This window comes from Opisthocomus hoazin, chromosome 11 (assembly GCF_030867145.1).
Source record: "Opisthocomus hoazin isolate bOpiHoa1 chromosome 11, bOpiHoa1.hap1, whole genome shotgun sequence".
NCBI lineage: Eukaryota > Metazoa > Chordata > Aves > Opisthocomiformes > Opisthocomidae > Opisthocomus > Opisthocomus hoazin.
The window spans coordinates 3,395,898-3,418,046 of record NC_134424.1 but is presented as its reverse complement, the minus strand read 5'-3'; the positions used below and the strand labels follow the sequence as shown (position 1 = coordinate 3,418,046).

The window sequence follows — 22,149 nt, the reverse complement described above, 5'->3', positions numbered from 1 at the left end:
ACTTCAGTTGGAATAGAATCAATTTTTTTATCATTATTACACTGACAATATTTGGAAGGCTGTTTTCTAGAGTTCTTAAGATTTTATGCACAGATATGAAGTAGATATTAAACTTTTCATCTGTGAAGAATAACGTATGCTCTTCAGTCTCAGTATTTGGGTACCATCTAGACATTTAGCTTTAGTGTCTGCGAACACTTTAAAAGAAAAGTGATAATTAGTTTACAGTTGTTATTGTCAGGTTTGATAAATTTAACACTTTCAGATCTCTTCAGAAAATGTATTTCGTAATGTATTGGATTGAAAATTGATCCACACTTACACTTTAGCCAAATCTTTCAAGCCTTTTTATCAGACCTTTTCTGTCTCAATGTTTGCTCACGAAATACTGTAGACTGTATTGAGTGATGAGTAGAGAATATTCTGTTTGTTGGAAATTATCTATACAATGAAAACTTCTAAATTGTAATTCACGTAGAAAATGTTCTTTTCTGCAGTTCACAGAGATCTGTGAAGACTAGGCTGGAGTTTCGATCTCACCAAAACTTACAGGACAGATTTCATACCGGTGTTTGAATGTCCGTTCCCACACATGTAGGGATTAAAGGAGACCAGCACTATTTTAGCTGAAGAATTTGTAGAGCTCTTGCATGTGGTCCTTGCAGTCCTGTCAGTTACTTGACAAAGAGCTGGACAGTCCTGCACCAGGATGACTAAGTGGAATGACTCAGGAGTATGGAAGTCACAGCCCAAGCCCTTATATGAAGCTAGTGTGTGGGTGAAGTTGCTGTCATGTTGTAGCAGATGCTAGCAGCTTTCTGCCATGTCTTCAAATAAGTATTCTGATTAGTAGATTCTAGATGACAATTTCTACTTTAGACAGTTCTGATAAAGAATACTGCTTTGACATTTACTACTTTATTTAAATGTTTAATAACTATGAGTGTTTGTAGTTCTTCTCTCTGAGCATTTTGATGGCAGGTGATATTCCTACTGCTGGTACAGAGGCATGGCAAAGGATGAAACCAAAAAAGCAAGACGTCTGTCACCTCTGTACTGATAAGAGGGAAAAAGGCCTAGGCGACCTAAGTGTTGTATTGGAACTCAGGTAGCATTAGATCTTGTTCCTGCTGTGGTGAGCAACGTCATGTTCAGAAGGGATAATAGCTGGAGCATTTGTAGGTCAGTCTGAGTTCTCCTTTCAGTGAAAACCTTCTGTGAAACATTGGGGAATACCTGGATCTAGATTCCACCTGGAGTTAGACTAGTTAGACTGTGACTGGGTTACACATCTTGGCCAAGGACTCAACATATTCCCAAGTCTAGTAACATATGTAATAAATTTTTTTTATTCTGTCTTCATACACAGCGCATATTATACAAAGGAAGACTTAAACTGCAAACACAAAGAGAAGTGAAATGGAAAATTTTATATGAGGTTAATTCTTCCAGCATGCCTTCAAGATCTGTGTATCTGCAAATGCAAAGAGATGGCAGGTCAATAGCACATAATCTTTTGGTGAAGCACTGTACATATCGCCTACAGAAACTCCTAAGCTTGAATTCGTTTTGCCTTCCCTCAGTTGCTGGAAACATGGCAGTCATTGCTAAATGCTACTATCACTGCTGCAAATCTTTCTTTAAGGTTATCCATTTTCCCCCAGGAAGCTTTTGTGGATGACATTTTTCTTTCTATATCAGACAACATAAGAAATAATTACTTTGCCTCACTCTACTTCTGCCTCACTTCTGTTTAGTTTATGAAAACAGTTGCAGGCTAGAAATCCACTGTCAAAGGCACCTATGCTTATCCCAGCTACAAATTTAGTATAGAAACCACATTTTCCTGCAATCAGAAGTGATAATTTCTGCTAGGAACAGAGAACACAGCACTGAGACACATACAGCTGAAACTGAAGCACAATTGAAGTAGGGTATGAGACCTTGTGTTTCTTGAGATCACATTTCAGGATCTCAAAGATGAGGAGCTTACACACTGTAAACGGATGCTGATCCTCACTGTTCCCTCCAGGAATATCAGTAATGAATACTAATGTGCATGACATATTTCTAAACTACTTAAACTGATACATTGCTTTTTACGTTACATAAGGTAAAATGGGGTGACTAACTAAGAAAAACAAATATTTCACTGAATATTTTAAGAGACACATGCAATGATATGACTCACTTAGTTAAGTAGCGAATATTTCATAGTAGCCTGAATTTGGACAGTCTTTACATATAAATGATATTCCAAAAGATAATCCTCCATGTCATAGCATCTATAGGACTACAGAATAGAAATTGCTACAAACTAATATGTTGACTTTGTATCTGTATGTTGTCTTATATTGACTTCAGTCACAACACGTTTATATACAAAGCCAGGCGTGAGAAGTGGCCACAGAAACCATGGAAAAGGTGTTACAGAGAGGAACGCAATTATTGGGGTTTTATTTATGATCAGTTGAGGGCCCGTGGTTCTGGTAACAGGATAGGCAGTTTACCTGAGTGCCATTTACCTTTCTGGGCAGTGCCAGTCTGAATTGGTAGCATATTTTAGTTTTATCATTTCCCTGAAAGGGATTTGCCGATGGGTCTGGACTGAAGCCAATCCTTGGCACAGTCCAGCTGTGTTCTTGAAAATCTACAGGTGTGAAAACATACCCTGAAGAGCAGTACATCAGTTGTGCAAGGGCATCCCAACATTTCCCCCACAAATATCCTTGCTCCATGTGTCCCAGAGTAAGAGACCAATAGACCAGCCAGGGTTTATAATGAGTGGAAAAGACTTCACCACTCTTCAAACCAAACCAACTTCTGTGCCAGTTTTTTCCCACTACACCACAATGAGATATTTCTGTCTTTCTTTATCACACTTTACTGCAAAGAGCAGAAATATCGCCATAACTTTATATGCCAAAAAACAAGACAACAGTTGAAATGATTGAAACAACTGATACCTTTGTTTGCACTATGTATATACACAGACTCACACGCATATATACATATTGACACATACATCTATAAAAAGCTAATATGTCTACTTCTCCTACGTTGCAAGGAAACACTACCAGGTACGTGAGCAATGTGAGTATGTGAAGCAAAATTTTACATTGCCCATGAGACAACCCTTTCAGAATGGTTACTGGCATTGCATACTGTGTATAAACTGAAAAAAAAGAATATCAAAGCACTAGTAAATAAGCTCCAAACAACATGATTCATATGAGAGAACTGAACCTTTACTGTGCTTTCCTAAGGCTTGGTTAAGCATGAGGGCGGTGATTTTATTACAACAGTTATGGTCATTTAGACTTAAGCAGTTTACTGTTGAAAAACATTTTTATGCTGATTTGTCAACAATGCAACACACCGGAGTTTATATCTTTCAGTCTTTATGTTTGGATTAAATGCAGCAAATTCTCACACTGCCTCCTTCCTGTCGAGACACTGCTACTTACCGTTGTGAATGCCCACACAAACGTTTATGCTATCGCATTAAACCAGTGCATATATTCATCACGTTCTGGTGACAGTGGGTCACTCATTAACACCTTCCCAGGGCGTTGGAACAGCAATGCCAGAGGGCTGCTAGCTGCACGCAAAGCACACGAGTACCTTCTCAGTGTGTTGATGGGAGCGGAGTGTTTCTGTTCAGCTTTCTAGTTTAAGCTCCCTAATTGTTGCTGTCTGTGATAACAAAACCATGTGAAAAATCACAATTGTTTTGAAGATGTGGAAAACCTGTTACATCTTCTACTCGGCTGTTAGAAGAAGGTCTGAATCCTCAGAAGGATCCTTCGTCAGGGGAAGATGAGTAAGTTCATCTGAATCAGGGATGTCTGGCAGCTTGCTCAACTCAAGCCTTTTGCCTTGTCCGTGGAGGTCACAGGACGACCCAAGTGCCATTATTATTTAGTAAGCCAGCTATGGCCTTCATATCTGCTTATTGTAATATTGGTGAATCCATCTGGGAGCTGAGGGAGGCCTCATCATAGACACCAAAGTAGATTCCAGCCCATTACTCCTTGTGTGCTCATAAGGTGCCTTAATGTGGGGAGTTTCAGAAACAAAAGCATCTGTAGCGTCACACTGTGTATGAGTCCCAAAGTCACCTGAAATGCAATGAGCTGTTAGGATTTAGGAAATTGTTTTGAAAACACAAGATTTAAACCCTCCCTGAAGGCTTCATGTACTGAATTTGAATTGCAAATAAGCTGCAATATTTTCTGTTTCCCTAGGAAAAGTAAGCAATAGCAATCAGGAGTGAAAAACAAATGAAAAGCCAAGTCCTTTTGTAAAAAGGAAAAATAGGAGTGATCAGTATCGGAAACCTTAGTTAAATAACATGGGGTACTTTCCTCCTTTGAAATATGGTTCAATAATTTTAAATAAGCAGTAAGTGCTACAACAGCATAGGTAAATCCTGCTGGAGACCGTAAAACTGGTTGCTTCTGCTTCTGCTCTGGTAGTTACAAGTATATGCTATTCAGTCTGTTATGGATATCTGGAAAATAGTTTGAGTGCAGAAAGTGCCTCAGGGATAAAAAGTTTGAAAAGAAAAATGTAGCTGTATATCATTGGCATTCATGAGAAAATTCACATTAGATGCCTTCAAATCAGGTGCTCAGGAGACAATATAGAGATCAGGAGCAATGGTGTGCCAAGAATGCAAGCCTGGCTGGGACAGACTCAGCTTATTTCCTGGCAGAAGAAGAATAAAAAAGTGTGTAAGAACAAATTCAAAAGATAATATAGATGTGCAGAAGCTGGTGGGAGGGAAAGCTGAGAATGCAGAATAAAAAGACTATGCATACACTCACTGGATTATAGCCTCTTGTCTTCACATTTTTATTCCTTTTCTCCTATATGCATTCGACAGATCTCCTCCTATGGGTAGCTACACCAATACACCAGCCCTGGAGTGAAGTTCCTCTGCCAGCACCACTGTGGAATTTAGCCCCAAATCCCTGTTGCGAAACACTGTTTCTTTCACCAGGTCAAGAAGTTGCTATTTCTGCAAACATAGCTACATTTTGCCATGGGTAAAAATGTCAATTTGCTGGAATTTAGCTAAGAGCAAAATCTCATCATTCCCACTGCCTGACAACTTTTACCTCAGAAAAATGTCAGTTTGCCACCTGAACCGACTCTTTCTTGCTTTTACGAAATGAAGAGACAATTGTGGCAGAAACGTGAAATGTTGCATATTTTCATGAAAACTCAGAGGACACCAGAAGTGCATTTCCTCGTTTGTCACAGACTTGATCTTGTAAGCATTTTGTTACTCAAAAAATAAAGAGTTGGAGAAAATACAGGTCTTGAAACCTAAAGCCTAGGCACCAGATTGAGCCTCAGCTCAATAAAGAACAAAATATTGGCACTTAGGTTGATGCACCAAATATATGTCAGAATGTCAGAAAATTTTAATTATCGAATGAATCTATAAAGTATCTCCTCCTAAATTCCATTGCCAAGGGAAAGCAGCAATACAGCTATAAGCTCCAGACACACAACAAAAACCTTTCCCTCTATGTGCTAAGCGTAATGCCACGAAGTCAGTGCAGCTACTCCTGTCCCACGTTCAGAATGAAATTTTCGATAGTCCAGATATCCAGAAAGAAAAGCCCTGAAGAAAGCAACACTTCTGTGCATTTTCTTTCCAATAAAGTTACCCAGAGCATTGGCAAGGGGAAGTGGAGGCTGCGCAGCCCGTCCAGGCAGCGGTTGCTGTGCTGCATGCAGGGCCATAGCTGACTGACGTATTTCCCCCAGGCTGATTTCAGCCACCTGTTTTCCACCGCAGTATTTCTATCTGTTCTTCTCATATATGCCCCTGTATGTCCCACACATCACATTTGGACGTCACAGGAACAGATATCTTCCCTTTCCCCATAGATAAGAAGAAAAAGTGATAGCTAAAAAGTATCTGAGGATCCAGTCTTTTCTTACGGAATTCTTTTCTCTAATGGGAAAACAAAAAAAAATTATTCTGACTATTTCTGTAACAAACATTTTTGTATAAATTACATACTGTTGACAAAAGGACATGCAATCAGTATTTTTAGGGGAAAATGTAATGTTTTCCCCATGATCATATTTAACATACTTTGTTTTCCATCTATCTATCTTGACCGACTGTTCAAACTGTGGCATAACAATTAGAATAAGTGATAGTGTTACATCCAGAAAACAAAGAGTATGATGGCACAATTTATCTTGTTACATTTCTTGATTTAATGCTAGTCTGGGATTTCTAGTCTGAACCAAATTTTTCTTATGCTATAAATATTTCAGTTTTTTCATTTATTCTTGATTTACTTTGACAGTAAATAATCCCATGGAAGCTGCTGTTGGAAAGACGTTGTAAAAATTATTAAGTGCCTGCTTGCCAGTTAGGTCCTTGTGTTTGTCAGAGTGAAATAAGTTAAACAGTTGAGTTACTTAAAGGAAATATGTGTGTGTGTATATATATATTCAGAATAATGCCCTCTAATCCTCAATCTTAGAAGCATGAGAATTACAGTTCTGAGGATTGATCAATACCTTATATAAATACAGAGTCCGACGTATGTGTTCTGGATATTGGCAGCAGCAGGTACTTGTTTCCTGGTTTCAGAAGACTCATGTATAACTCAAGAAGAGGAGAATGGAAATCGGGGATCTTCTCAGGGGCATCTGTCCTAATAAGAAAGGGCAAGTATCTTGGAAAAGGATGGATTTCACCAGTTAATTGGCTTTTACAGGTGATTTTTTGTTGTTCAGAATATTCCCCTTGGAAAGCACTTGAGTAACATTGGAGATTTTTTGTGCTTTTTTTGCGAGCCATAATTGCCTTTAGCAACTCTTGCACCTTTAGAAGGGATTTCGGGTCATCTGCACAAAATAACTCACACGTTGAATGTGTAATGACCAGAAACAAGACACGTTTGAGAGGTCTTGATGAAAGGGAGTTGGATGGGGCCAGAGTAGGCAGCCCTGGGAAATGCTCTCTGTCTGTGTCAAGAAAAACAAGCAGAGAAAAATGCCCAGCACAGGAAGTAAATGCAAAGAGAAACACCAAGGAAAGACAGCTTGAGGGAATGTGCAAAGTTCATTGCAATAACTTCAGCAAAAGATGATAAAGCATAGACAGATACTGGTTGTTACCTACTGGTACTGACAGTTGCACCCAGCAAGCTGCTTTGTCAGTCAAAGGGCAATTTGCGCTTCCTCACCCGGTGGTGTTGCTGGACACACAGGTCATGGCTCTGCAGGGAATTTTCCTGCGGGCGATAGATCCCTGCTCCTAACCTAGAGTTAGAAAAAAAGGTAAAACTGGGACACAGGGGAAGGGAGAGAGTCAAAGTCACAAAATTAATATAGGATGAATTAACATGAAATCTTAGTAAATAATTAAAATTCTAACACTTTTTGATCTGAAAGCATACATCCTGTTTTAGGAAGGACAAGGAAAAAAAGGTAAGTGGGTTTTTTTTGTCTTCAATGAGATATGTACACCAGCTTCAGGAGAAATATTGACAAGAAAAGGTGTGAAATAAGCATGATGTCATTCATTAAGGAAAAACACAAGATTTCACACTGAAGTGGCAATAATCAATGCATACCTTCAGTATAGGCAGGCGGTTTAAAGACGGGGTTACAGTGGAACCTGAACTGAATGCAAATATATAAAAAAAACCAGCCATCCCCATTTGGAGTGTGTAAAAAGCAAATGGCTCATTGCTTTGCCTCAGCTGGAGGACTGTGCCCAGCTCTGGAAAGGGTGCTTGAAGAGAAAAGCCAGCTATGCTGAAATAATCCACAAGAGAGAAAAATGAAAAGAAATGATAAAACAATTACTTAGGATAACCAGAATAAGAATCCTCTAATATAAAACATTATCATATTCTTCAACCATGCAGAAGGTATAGAGAGAAATGTCCGTGTCCATTGATGGTAGACAAATAAAGGCATTTATAACCAACCTGATGAATAACTTTAAAACTAACAACGTTGTCAAGGTTTCTAAGGAAGTTATGGAAAGACTTGTATCATCACAGTTCTTTGAAGGATGATAGGCAAATATCTATTGAGGATATTCTAGGTGCAGTTACTGTTGCTTGGGGCAGGATTGATGTAGAAAGGTACCATCCAACTCCTTTTTCTCTGTTTCTACTTTGATGGAATTTTCCAAACTTCCTTTTCCACTTGTTAAAGAGCTCATACCATTTATACTTCTAAATGATGCAGAAGTGTTTCAGTAGACCCCAGTTGTGTGTGAAGTAGGACCTCACAAAAGATTAAAAGAAACTCTGCTTTTTTCATTCTTTTTTTCAAAAACTTAAAAGCTTGTCAAGGTTTGATTATTCCCTGCCTGAAATGGCAACTAGCAGTGGTTTATAAGTGTCTTCCCCCTGAGACCACCTACAATTTTTAGGTGGAGTTTATAAGGAGCTATGAACAGAATTAGGTTCCTTATAGAAGTGGAATGACTTCCAAAAGAGCTGAATTTCTTAATTTTCTGAAAAACATCTCTCTCATTCATAGCAGTAAGTTTCAGGGCAACCCTGTATGATATCTTTCCACATTGGTGTGAAAAATGAGACAAGTGAGAAGAGAATATGGATTTGTAAATGTAGATCATAAACGCAATTTCTCAGTGGAAAATTTTCTGCACTTAAATAGTTTAGAGTGATTTTATGATTTTGTAAACCCATTTTATTGAATGAGTTCTGGTTTCAGCTGTTTTACGAACTGATTCCCAACAGTAAATTACTAGTTTGCCCTTTGGGAGTATAGGCCAAACAGATAATTTTTTCCTCATTTATTTCATCATATGTTGACTGAAATTTCAAAGGAAATGAAAGCAAATTGTTATGTAAATCCTATGGGTGAATGTTTAATTTCTGAAGAATAAATCTTAACACAAAAATATTTGGTTTCTTTTTTTTTTTTTACTTTGTGTACGTATGACGTTGCCTTGCTCTCTCCTCCCCTATGACAACTACCATTTTGCATCAGTAACTGCCGACATTACCACACATTTACTGAAGGATCCTTTCTGGGATCAGAAACCAACCACTATAGGGCAAGAAACATCATATAGTGTGATGAAAATTCACAAGTCAAGAAAAGTACATTTCAGCGAAGGGACCACAGGCAGATTTTGCTTTCTTACTTGGAGAAACTCAAGTCCATGCAAGCGATCTATGTGCCACATGGAGTGGGTGGATGGGTCTCAAACATTGCGCATGTTTTTCATTGATCTTGTTTCTTGATCTTTGTGTTGTTTGGTAATTATTTTTTCGCTGGAATGATCCTCTCTGGACTATTTATTGCACTTTTGGTGTCTGAGTCTTCAAATGGTGCAGTAGAACATGAATTTACGCAGGGAAAATTAGGGTATTTATCTTGAATCTGTGCTTTAATTACCCAATATCTCTTCCTGTTTTTACAGAATATCAAGGTAGTCACAGGAAGACACACTTTACTTTCCACTGATTGGATGGGAGGAATTTTTGACCTTGGAAAGTGGAGATGGTGTTGCTATGGAAACTAATAAATCTGCTGCCATTCATGAGCTGCAGCAAAGGTAAAATGTTCCACTATTAGTGTTTGTGATTGACAAATCTATATCAGTATCATAATTCTTCTAGAAAAGATAAGTAATTATCAAAACTAACAGTACTTCTTTGCATGAACAAGTGACTAAGGAGCTTCTCATTAGGACATGCTTTAATTTTAAGTAACTCTAGGTGCTGCCTTTGAACCAGGAAAATACATTTCAAGATCATAAGAAGGCTGTACCCCAGGTAATAGCTTTTAAAAATATCCTAAACTGTAACATTGAGAAAAAAGTACAATTGTTACTTGGCTAACAACATGCACATGAAAGACGTTTGTTAGCCACAGCGTAACCAGCTCCCAAGCCAGCAAATGGAGCTGGGTTAAAACCAGAACAGTTTAGTGAGGTATATGGGAGTGCTGCATGGATGGTTTAGATTCCTCACACAATATCATACCCTTCAAATACCTCTGCACCAGTAAAGTGTCTTTAAATCACCTTTAACTTTAAGACAGAAAAAAGCACTTATTTATGAAGTCCAAAATGGGTAAGAATCGTAAGGACTATCAAGACATAAATACCAAAAATGAAAGAAAGTCTTGCTTAATAACCAAAGCAAATGCAAGTGTTCCTCCTTTGCCTCCAGCTGGCTGGATGACAGACCCTCATGCAACCCACCCTGTCACTGCACCCGGTGCTCGGTGTTCTGTCAGTCCTCAGGTTGTATTCACAGGAGAAAGTGAGGCTGGAGGAAGCAGGACTGCTTTCCCGCATTCCCCTTCTTGAATATCCCATGTGCCTCATTAGAATATCAACTGGTTGCTAACATATTGTAAGGCAAAATGTTGTCTTCTGACTAGCTAGGCACTGTTCACAGTGAGGGTATGGTATTCTCAGTTCATTTCTTTTTTTGAACCTTTCTTCTAATTCAAAGCATATAACTTTACAATCCTGCTTCATAAAACCAAATAAATAGGATTAACTCATGAGACTTGTTACAGGCTCATTTAAAAACAGACACAAAATGGTAACTGAACTCTTTGAGGTTATAGTGAATTTGAGGATGAACTGACCCTTCGCACTTGTCTGTGATAGAAACCATGACAACTGACTTTTGTCTACAATTAATGTATTGAACTCTAAATAGCTGGTACATTACCCATGTACTTACAAGGAAATTGTATTAAAGTAACCTCAAATGATACTTAAATTAATTCTGTAGTGCATGAGTCAGCAGCTGTTTGAAATGAAGACACAGAAGCAGAGTGCAGACTTCAGTAGTTATTTAAAATACTATTTAAATTAAACTAGATAATATTTTATCTAACAGATTCCAGGTAAAAATGTAAAGCTCAGGATCAGACTTTCTGTTAAACCAATATTAGGTGCCTATTTCAGTAACAAACAGCCAACATGTTAAGGACTTCATATGAAAATATTTGTAGAGATTTCAAGCAAGCAGTCACTCGTTGAGGCCCAGATGTGCTGAACTAAACACAACAGCAACCTGTTTAGGTCCCCAGTCTTCCCTCTAATTGCCTGCTGCACTGCCACAGCATCTATCAGCCCTATTGGGTACTTTTCACAGGTCATTTCCCTCTTTACTGGTCCAAGTGAAGGACCTCTGCCAATCTTTTGGAGTACAGTTTGAGAGTATAATTTCTTGCTTGTTTTTAGCAGTTTTGAAATAGATGGTTATCCTGGAATATGAATCACTGAAGGAGCAGTACAGCTTGGTGATGGACAATATATTTTTACATCCATGTTTTGTGTTTCCAGATATAACCTTTTCCTTCACTTCTTTCCACAAAGCTTTCATTTTTCAGCTTTTTGTCATCTTCATTTTTCTTGCTAGAGGATCATCTTTTAATGACACCAGTATCCTGGGCCAGCTGAGTTAAAAGATACTAGGAGCTCACTTTTACGTTAACATGTTCAGTTTTTTGAATACTTCACAAGAGATAAAAATTTAAATGTTCCGTGTTCCCAGGAACCAAGAGCAGATCACAATGGCACCGTTGTCCTGATCCTGCCGTCAATTAGAGGAACAGCAAAAGCTCCCACTGTCTTCACTGAGATAAGTTAATTTATACCTGGGTATAAATTAACTCCATAGATTTTAGTGGAGCTATGCTGATTTTCACTACATGGCATTCTGTAATGTGCTTGATGGTAATAGTCAAACCTGCAGTTACGGGCAAAACTTCTATGATTTATTATATGGATGGTTCGCATCAATTTAGGAGTAATAGAACGGAGTGGAAAAATTAGGAACTGGTCACGACGCTGAGCAGAGCAGTCTTGTGGGCTGGGGCTTGAACGGTAATTCAGGTTCTTAGACGACATTGGTCAGTCTTTTATTCCTTATTTCTACCTCAGTTCTACCAGACAGAATGAAAATGATATTGACCTATAAATGAATTTTAAATCTAAGGATTAAACGTGCTGTACAGCAGAGCTAAATGTTATTACCCCCTCCAAATGGTGATTCAATTACTCAAAAATCAAACCACCCTCTGTATTCTTTTTATATGGAAAGCTCGTGGAAAGAGTAATGTTCCCTCCAACACTTATTTTCCAGAAGAGCTATTTTATGTGACTCAACAAGGGTCTTTGGGGTTTTCTTGCAGACGCCTTAGGGGACAGAGTAAAATAAAGTAATGTATGCATGCACAGTGACGCAGTGAGGGAATAGGTTAGACTTTATTTTCATAACCCATTGCTATTTAAATGAGATACTGTGATCTAAGCAGAGCACCAGAGGCAAGAAGGGTGATGAAGATAAACTTGGAGATCATTACTTTAAATTCTGTGTACTTGTTATAAGGATTCATGACAACCATCTCCTTACGCTGTTGTTGAAATTTAAGCATTGTTTGATACTAATATATTAAGAAAGAGCACTCACTTTCTGAATTAAAGATGTAGACAGAATTTTGAGAAGCTAGTATGAACAATAAAGTGTCCAAAGTGCTCAGGAAACGAAATAATTGTTTCTTCACATCAAAACTGTCTCAAGTTTTCCCCCTATGGCTGCTCCTAGCTCATGCTCCTTCCTCTGGAGCTATTGTGCACGGCCAGTTGCCAGCAGAACCGTACCGAGAGGGGAAGCTCTCCGAAGCATCCATCAGACGCACATTAGCCTGCTATCTGGAAAAGGGTGCCAGGCCGGGTTCTGCAGCAGCCTGCCCGTGCAACAGCAGGCGCCTCATCTATCTGTCTCGCCGGTCCCTCCATCCTTTCCTCTGCCAAGAAGGATTTATGGATTCTGTCCGATGCTGTAACGCAAAGAATAATTTGATGATAAATACGCTGCAAAAGCCATTCTCCCACCCTTTTCTATTACCCAGTTTAGGAATACAGGATAAATACATGTTGCAGATCTTAGTTGAGAAGAAAAACAGGCACAGCTTGATTTTTCCAACAGCTGACCTAAGTATATGGTACCGGGGGAACAAACAAGTCCCTTGGTAGCTCCCTACACAGCAGCTTATATACAGTTCCACTTTGCTACCAGTTTCACTGCAAATATCTGAGCTTCCCTGCTTCCTTCCTTCTGTTCTCCAAGGCTCTTTGCTGTTCAGGAAGAGGAGGAGGGTTATCATCTCTTTATTTCTGCAGTTTCTGTCTTCCTCCTGGACGGCTTATCCAAATTTTCTGTGTCCCTACCACTCCTAAAGCCTGTCATGACCCCTCTTTTATCTGATTCCTGATGGCTTCTGCTCTTCAAATAAATACCTGCAGTCTCCCATATAGAGATGGCTTTTGCACTGTCCTTTGCTCTGCTGATGGTCTTGACCCCATTGAGGAAGTAAACGGGTTTTCCAAGAATAAAGATGACCAAAAAGAAAAACGTCAGTAAAAGCTATCAGGCTCTTAAAATTAGCTATGGACAATATCAATATTAAGAGCTAAAACAGACAGTCTGAACCATCATTTTGAAAATGAGGCAGTAACTGTATTTTCACACAATCCTTTGCCTTATTGGCTTAAATTCGATTGAAAAGGCTACTGCAACCTCCCGGGCTGTATTTTGGCCCATCATTTTTAAACTGCTAAATTAGAGAGAGAAATTTCATGATGTAAAGTGTCCTGATACTCCTTTGGGTCACAGCATGATGAATATTGAATACATCACATCCCACACTCTGCCTGCAGTCGCTTGCAGATTTATTGTTAGCATAACAGCACCTTTAGGAATGGAACAGCAGACCATATATTTTAAGACAAGTGACATCTTTGCTATTTCTAACAGCAAACTGTGGAGATGAACTAGCCCAGCCTGGAAATGTTAAGGCTTCTCTGAATAACCAGAGGCATTTGGAGATTCACTGATGAGTCAGAGAATGATAATAATTAGGTCTGCCTTGGACAACATGGAAGTTTTCATGACTTTGGGAAACAGTGACCCTGAAAGCTGTTTTTCTGTAAATGACTTCCAAGCATCTGGCAGGAGAGGATACTGGTAATGCAATGACCTTCTCAGGAGAGTGGAGAGTGACATTTGAAGAAAAACCTTTGTTTCCATTTTATGGGGTGCCATGTGGTGCAGCTCAATTCCTAACCTCAGTGAAGAACAAACATATGCCGGTACAGCAAAGCCAGCAAAAAAGAGCACCTAATGCCCCAAAGATGCAATGCTGGGGTGGGCGAAAGGGCGGTGGCGAGCCTGGGAGAGGCAGGCAGCCCTTCCTCTGCCATTTCAAAGACAATAAATTTTTTGGCTGTTGGCAAGATGCAGGAAGAGGGACTATGACTGTAACCATATTTAGAGAGGAGGGCTATGAAATAATTTGGTTACTTTGATGTCAACAGGCTTTACCTGATTTCTGTTCTTAGAAAGACGTCATAAAGATTTTGCTAATTGCATCACAGCTTCACTCTCCTTCGTACCCAACTGGGATGCTGTGGGAGCTACTGCTCTGACTGCTTCCGATGCTGAGGGAAGGCACTGTCTCAGGGAGGTACTTTCCTCCTGGGGGTTGGACTAGATGACCTCTAGGGGTCCCTTCCAACCCAAAACTTTCTATGATTCCATGATTCTATAATGAACAAGCTGCTTCTCCAGCACCTGGAGGCCCTGGCACAGGCTAATGTGGGCAGCGAGAGATGGGAAAGAAGGTCTCTCAGGGGTGACCTTCACTCGCATCTTCCTTTGGTACCTTATTTGTTTTCCCCTTACATGCAACAGATAAATTATCTGGGTCTGACATGGGTCAGCGACATCTCAGCTAAAAGCTAGTACTCCTGGAACTGACACACATATGCTCAGATACAAAACCAGGCCCTTGTACTTTTTGTATTAGCAGGAAAAATACTATTAGCAAAAAAGACACGAGAATATGTGCAAGATAGAGGAAAAAATGTCACAAATAGCAAGGGAAAATAAGATATTTTTCTAATCCATCACCCAATTTTGCAGACATTGCATTTAGAAAATATAATCCCAAATATTGCCTTTAGCTGGAGAGTGGGTGAGTCGCAGACAGTGAGCTGTCCTGCCCCTGTTCATTTCTGGAAGGGCTTACGCAGAACTGGTCACTCCATTTTTAATTTTAAGAACAAGTAATTTCACTACTTCCATTTCCTATCTCTTATCAGAACTACAAACTGTTTCTATCTCAAGGGCAAAAAACAGACAAAATAAGCCAGCATGTGAGAAATGTGAATCTCTGTCCTCAGTGCAAGGCGACATAAAGGATGAATCCTCTTGTGACAAAGAGGACTGGCGCTCAGGAAGCCTGTGAGTAATTTCTGCTTCTACCACTGCTGGTCGCTTGAACAGGAGGACGTTCCGAAGCACCATGGAGTTTAAGATAGCTATTTCCTTCACTACTCAATTCAAAGAGGAAGATAGTCACGCCAGTTTGTGGTTTCAGCTGCTATGGTAATGAAGCACATGAAGAGAGAAATGACAATGCAGCAATGATAATAACTTCAATAAAGAAGTGACAACCTACATTAGTAGCAATTAGCCGGTGTGACAATGAGGACTCAGCACTGGTATATTTATGCCTTCCCGGATTGCAATGGCAGCCTTGCGACTTGCTTTGAAAAGGGAAGAATTAGGGCAAATCTCAGCATTTCTGAAAGCCTCACCTATTATATTTAGTGAATGTAAGGGGGTTTGCAGCTTTTCACCAAGCAGACATAAACCCACCTCCCAAGCAGTCTTTATTCTGAGTGGTCAACAGAGTGTATCACGGTGATGTTTTCCAAGTATACCACACCCAGTCAAACTCAACTGCTGGATACAGGGAATGATAATCATTTAGTGTTACGTACCATGGGCTAGACTCATGTTACAGAGGAGTCCTCCTTATTATACTTCATTTTCAAGAAAAATGTCTTTCATTAATTCCCTTGAGTGCACAGACATAAGGTGAAAATGAAGTTAGAGCTCCGATGCTCCTTTGAGGGTGCACTTTCAGATTTTAGGTTGCATTGATTTAACTGTCAGAAAGATGTTATTTACAGTTCCTGAAGTTAAGTGGAGCAAGCTAGAATTCATGGAAGTCATTATCAGAATTTTATGTTTTCTATATGGCTCTAGTGTATGTCTCTTCTACAGTCTGAAAGGCCTAGCCCATTTTAATGCTGGTTTAAACAATTGCTGCTTCCTAATCTCTTCAATTAGTTACTTTACATTTTAAAAAAATTGGTTTTTCTCTATACTTTGAATTTTACATGGTTTCTTTCTGTTTCATATCAATTCATTTCATCTCTTTGTATGAAATGCTTATTAACTTTGTAAAATAAGTTCCTGGTACTTTAGAAGCAATTCTTTCTGTTTTTTCTTTTTTTTTTTTTCCAACGGCTTCAAAGATCATTCAATTTTACTTTATTATCACTGCCAAGAAGTTGAAATTAACAGGTGATTAAGCACTTAAAATATTTTGAGCATTTTCTATTGCCAGCAATGGACAATTTAAGAATAAAAAAAATAAGCTTATTATGGCAATATAATATATCACTGAAATAGTTTGCTGAAGCACACTGCTTTTAAGTAAAATGTAATTGAATATAATTCTTCCATTTAATACAAATATTTGGTGGGGAGCCTGCTTCCAAAACTCCAGATCTGTTCCATACGAGCAAAAATCAAGCTGAAACTGTACATCTGCTGTAGCCTCCCACATCGCGCAGGACTTTTCCCTGACCCTAGTGTCATTCATTGACTTCATTCACACCCAGAGACCTTCAGAAAGCAGACCACAGCCTATGTTTGGTCTCTCACTTCTGTAACAAGCTAACCTTTAAGCTAACTTTGCAGACATTGCTTTGCAGAGGTCAATATCAGAGCAGGGTACTTTGTTTATGATTGTTCATCTAAGAACAGGGGGCTGGATTTTGAGATCCCCCCATTTCAGAGTTGAGGTTGCTGCATCTTGATCTGACATACTGTTATGGTAATCAAATAGTTACCAACGTCGATTCCCTTGGGCTTCAATAGTCAAAACCATTCTCTTTTTATCTTCACAACCAATGCCTCAGTCAAAGCACTGACACGTGAAACTTTAGATTTTATTATGAGAAGAATGACGAATGTATCCTATATGCAATGGAGAGAAACTCAGCTGTAGTCTGTAACTTCCCACTAGCAGAGAAGTGACGTATGTGGATGGCAAGAATGAAAAGGATTTGATTTGTTTTCAGAAAACAGACCTTGAAAATGCAAAAATTATGAAATCTGCTTTACTTAGGAAGCCCAGATCAAATTTCCATGTTGTTTAATATTCCCATCCAGCAGATCTGCACACACTGCCACAGGTGAAGACCCTGTCCATTAACTATTAAGAGCAGAAACAATATCTGCTACTTCCACGTAATCACAGACTGATCATCCCTTCCATTGTTTGCAGAAGCTTGAAAATAAAATGTCTCTAGTTATCGATTTGCTACTTCTTTTTCATTTAGCCTCTATTGATCGCTGTTTATGTGTGTGTGTTTCTTGTTGAGCAGAAATTAACATTGAAAACTTCTTGGAATTCACTGCATTCATACCTACTCGACATTCCTGGGGAAGCTTGCTACCACAGTCACTGTAACTGGGGTTTTCAAAAACCTGTTTCGTTTATCCCTCCAATCTCTTGGCAGCAAAAACAGATTTATATACAAAATCTTTATTATTATTATTATTATTATCATTGATGCTTGCCCGGGACAGAAAATATGTTTGTCATAGAGTTTGAGCTCACAGAGTCATTTCAAACCACACAGTATTATTTAGGCTATGGTTATCGTGCTTACATTACAAAAATAAACCTCATAGGGATGTAAGGCATTTTTTCATGACTATCTGGAAGAGAAACTCTTATGATTACCACTAAAATTGCATGCTGGTGTGTGTAAGGGAAGCCAGCTCCAAGACACATGTTGGTCTGCAATTTGAGAAAAATATGGATGGATTAGTCTAGTGGGGCCATGTGTAGGGGCTGAATGGATGAAAATATTTGAGATAGAGATGAACCATTGTTTGGCTGTAGCTATTACATCTGTACCATCTGTAAAACAGTCCTCTCATTGGTCTTATTACATCTGGGTGCTACAGTTCTCCTAGTTTTGGTTCTATCAGCTCCAAACACAATCAAAATTACAGATCAAGTGCACATTGTCCATGAGCCTAGATTAGAGTCGTGAACCATCCAATAATCATGCAAATAGATTCTTTTGACGTACTTTGGTTTTGTTTTTTCATCCTCCAGAATTCCCCTCATCTATATTCTTTCACTAAACTTTAGAGTTCGACTCTAACAAAAAAAACCCCACCAAATTTAAAAGCAATGTTTACCTTTTTTACAATGTTTACTATTCCCGCTGGCCACATTATTTCTGGCTTGTATCAGGAACGGTGTGGCCAGCAGGAGCAGGGAGGTGATCGTGCCCCTGTACTTGTCACTGGTGAGGCCGCACTTCGAGTGCTGTGTTCAGTTTTGAACCCCTCACTACAAGAAAGACGTTGAGTTGCTGGAGCATGTCCAGAGCAGGGCAGCGAGGCTGGTGAGGGGTCTGCAGAACAAGTCTTATGAGGAGCGACAGAAGGAATTGGGTCTGTTCAGTCTGCAGAAGTGGAGGCTGAGGGGGAACCTTATTGCTGTCTACAGCTACCTGAAAGGAGGTTGTAGTGAGGCAGGTGTTGGTCTCTTCTCCCAGGTAACTAGCGATAGGACAAGAGGCAATGGCCTCAAGTTGCCTCAGGGGAGATTTAGATAAGATATTAGGAAAAATTTCTTTACTGAAAGTGTGGTCAGGCATTGGGACAGGCTGCCGAGGGCAGTGGTGGAGTCCCCATCCCTGGAGATATTTAAAAACCGTGTAGATGTGGCGCTTCAGGACATGGTTTAGTAGGAATGGTGGTGTTGGGTGGATGATTGGACTCGATGATCTTAGAGGTCTTTTCCAACCTATGATTCTATGATTCTATGATTTAATTCTCATGGAATTACAGTTTCAGAAGCGGAGAAAAAACTTGCATGTACCATTTCAGGATTTATGTTAGTAATTGCTCTAGCTGATGGCATAGTCATTACAATTAGTATGCAGACAGAGATAAGCTATGGCTTCTTCTGGAGGAGTTAAGAGGGGAGCAAGTAAAAGGACAACTTTTGAATGTGGTGGTAGACTTCAGACACTGAGGAGACCTGCAGCCCCCACTTCCCTGTGTCTCTCTGCTTCTCTCTATGTGTGCAAGGTCCAGCTGGAGCTGATGATCCTTGTCCTAGTAGGGTAACTTATGGAGAAAGCCGTCTAAAGTCCTACTAGCTTTGCAGCAAGAGGTAAATTTATAGACTTTGATCCTGATCTTTATGCCTTTACTTTTATATGTTTGATTTTTAGAGCCTTTTAGAGTTTTGGCAATAGTTTTTTTTTTTTCCTCCTGTATGGCGTAGTACAGTGGCATTTTGTCCTTTGTTCAATATTAATATATGCTTTATTGTTCTATTCTAATTACAATCTCATTATTGAAGGGGCACTATGTTTTCCTCTGACAGATATTGCATCTCATTGTTAGTGGATCTTGGTTATTCTGTGCTTATTGTTATTAATAATTTGCAGCAATTGAATTGGTATTAGAATATTACTCTGCTAAATCACTTTTGCTGCTAATTAAGGCACTATCAGTGACATTGTTTAGTTCCAAACATCATGCTCCTGCTTTTCAGCCTGCTATAATTACCTGCAAGTCATTCATTTCTACTTATGTAAGTCAGGTCTTTTAATCAAGACTCCTGTGAGCTTTGCCGTGGTGTGAGTCGCTGTTGGTAGGAATGAAAAGTTCTCATGGACAAAGATATTTTTGTAATGACAAATGCACCTTTCACTGTGGCCCTGGAAGTCCTTAGAAATAGAATAATTGTACTTGATGGTTCCAAGCTGGGCACAAAAGAAGGAGGGTTGTGAGAGGGGAAAGATTATGAAGTAATGCAATTATTCAAGATATAAGTAAGGAAAGTCACCATAGCTTTAAAATATCTTCTGTTCACAAAAAACGTCTCTATAAGATCAGATCTGTCATGCTATTTCTTGGGATAATATAGTCTCTGAATAAGTAACACCACTCCATTATTTGCCTGGGAACATTCTTCACTTTTGCTCCCAAACAAGCAGAAGATACAAAAAGGTCATCCTTGAGTCACTAGTGAAAACTCACATTAATGGCTGAGGGGCTTATTTATATATATCTGAAGTATGATTTTCTTTTAATGATAGGACATCCGACATATTCTGTCTATTGCAAACATTTTACACAGATCCAGGAAAATCAGAAACAATGTTTATTTCTGTGCAATTCATTCTGTAGTCGTTTTAGTGGAGTGTAAGAAGGTGTAAAAAGGTAGCGGATATTTGTACCGAAACTGGTGTGCTGGAGCTGTTCCACACACACATGTGCATACATGTAAACTTTACATGTGCACACCACTGCTTTACTGATGTAAAATTAAATTTCTGTACCTTCCTTAGTTCTTTTGCATTCCTGGTTTAAGCAGACAATACCAACAGAGCTGCAGTTATCGGTGGCGTTACGAGCAGACGCAGACTGGACTGAAGTCACATCCCACCTACTGGAAACATCCCCCCGAGCCCCTCGTTTGGCTGCCGGTGCTGACCGAGAGGGCTGCTCAGGGGCAGACTGGTGGCAGGAGAGGGAAAGGAGGGCTCAAAAGCAAAGGGCGGCTCTCTCTGTTAGCAGCTTCACCTTGCTTTTACCCAACAACGTGTGGGAGATGTTCTGTTGCCTGTCCTCTGCCAGTTCTATCGGCAGCCATATTTCTTCAGGAGGAAGGCTCTCTGAGACGAACTCAGGCACTTCAGCATCATTACAAAGCTTTGCTGCATGGTGGGTCTTTTGTATGCATTGATCTCCTGTAAGCGTATATTTTTTTTGCCTTCGGATTTCCTTAAAAGCAGATGCAAAGCTCATTATCATTTGGGAGGATTGTCTTGGAAAATAGAAGCATATTATAAAATCAGAGAAGCAGCACTGTTCTGTGGAACCAGCTTTCTCTTTGCTGAATTGCTGTGTGCGCTTGGACAGATTTTCCTTGTGTTGTTTCATTGCCCCAGCAGACACCCAGGCTGCCATTCCTCCCAAACCACAATGCCGTCTCCAGCTCATAGACTGTGCCCTGAACTCACCCTGGAAAATGGCTTTGTAGTTTAGAGTAAAATCTATCCAAACTTTGACTCATGTGCTTAGATGGCTTTCCCACCAACATGAAGGTGATTTATGGAATGCAATTTCTTCATCCTCTAATATTGTCTCACTTCATACACTTATGCCAAATAGTTTTTGATGATTGATTACCTTTCCTACAGCTTATAAAAAAATGTGTACCAGTACAGGCAATGTGAAAAAACTGCAGGGGCTAATCTCTAGTAACATCTTGTTGAGCATTAATCAGATTCATATTTCAGTCATGTTAGTCTAAAGCTACTGAAATCACTGATGAAATAATGCAACTTAAATCAGAATATAACTGTATACCTCCAACTACTGTTTCTAATTAGATTTATTCTGCTTTACAGTGAATGTAGTAAAAATAAGAGTTTTCTCTGCATCTTTCTTGTAAATGTTTGTGGTTTGCAAAACACAAATAGTTCACTCTAGGCCAGAGAAAATGTAGTCATTTATGCAATAGATATTGAATTCATATTTGCCTGACAAGTGACCTTATCAGCTATAACTCATCATCTTCTAATTACTCTACATTTATTTTTTTCACTGAATTAACCCGCAGCCTCGCTTGAAGAGAAGTTGACAGTATACCAAATTGTGTGTGGTGTTGCAATCAAAATGTTGGTGCATATGTACTCCACAGATGTGCCTTAAAGAAAGGTGCTTCTCCTTAATATCATATGAGTCTGATCACAAGCTGAAATAGTTTTCATTCCCAATGATAGCACTGGCTTGCAAGACGTACTGACCAGTAACAACAATGTCCTCTTTGAAGAGTCTAAGAATAATCACAACACTAAAAGTACACCGTGAGACCTAGGGACCAGGAATACCTCCGTATTATTAAAACACATTTCAAGGTATAGAAAGCAAAGGGCAAACCTGGTTTTACTATCGCTTTTGGAAGTTTCCTTTTATA

The 22,149-nt window shown here is 39.3% G+C and overlaps 1 protein-coding gene across 2 annotated transcripts in view; it reads left to right on the top strand.

Annotated features, from left to right (window-relative positions):
• LOC104331264 (contactin-6) overlaps positions 1-22,149 on the top strand; it is a 150,850-nt gene that overhangs the window by 22,227 nt on the left and 106,474 nt on the right. For both annotated transcript variants that reach the window (XM_075432529.1, XM_009936553.2), the window contains exon 2: positions 9,446-9,580. In XM_075432529.1, the coding sequence (XP_075288644.1) occupies positions 9,526-9,580 (55 nt within the window). In that variant the 5' untranslated portion in view covers positions 9,446-9,525. The remainder of the gene's footprint in view (positions 1-9,445; positions 9,581-22,149) is intronic.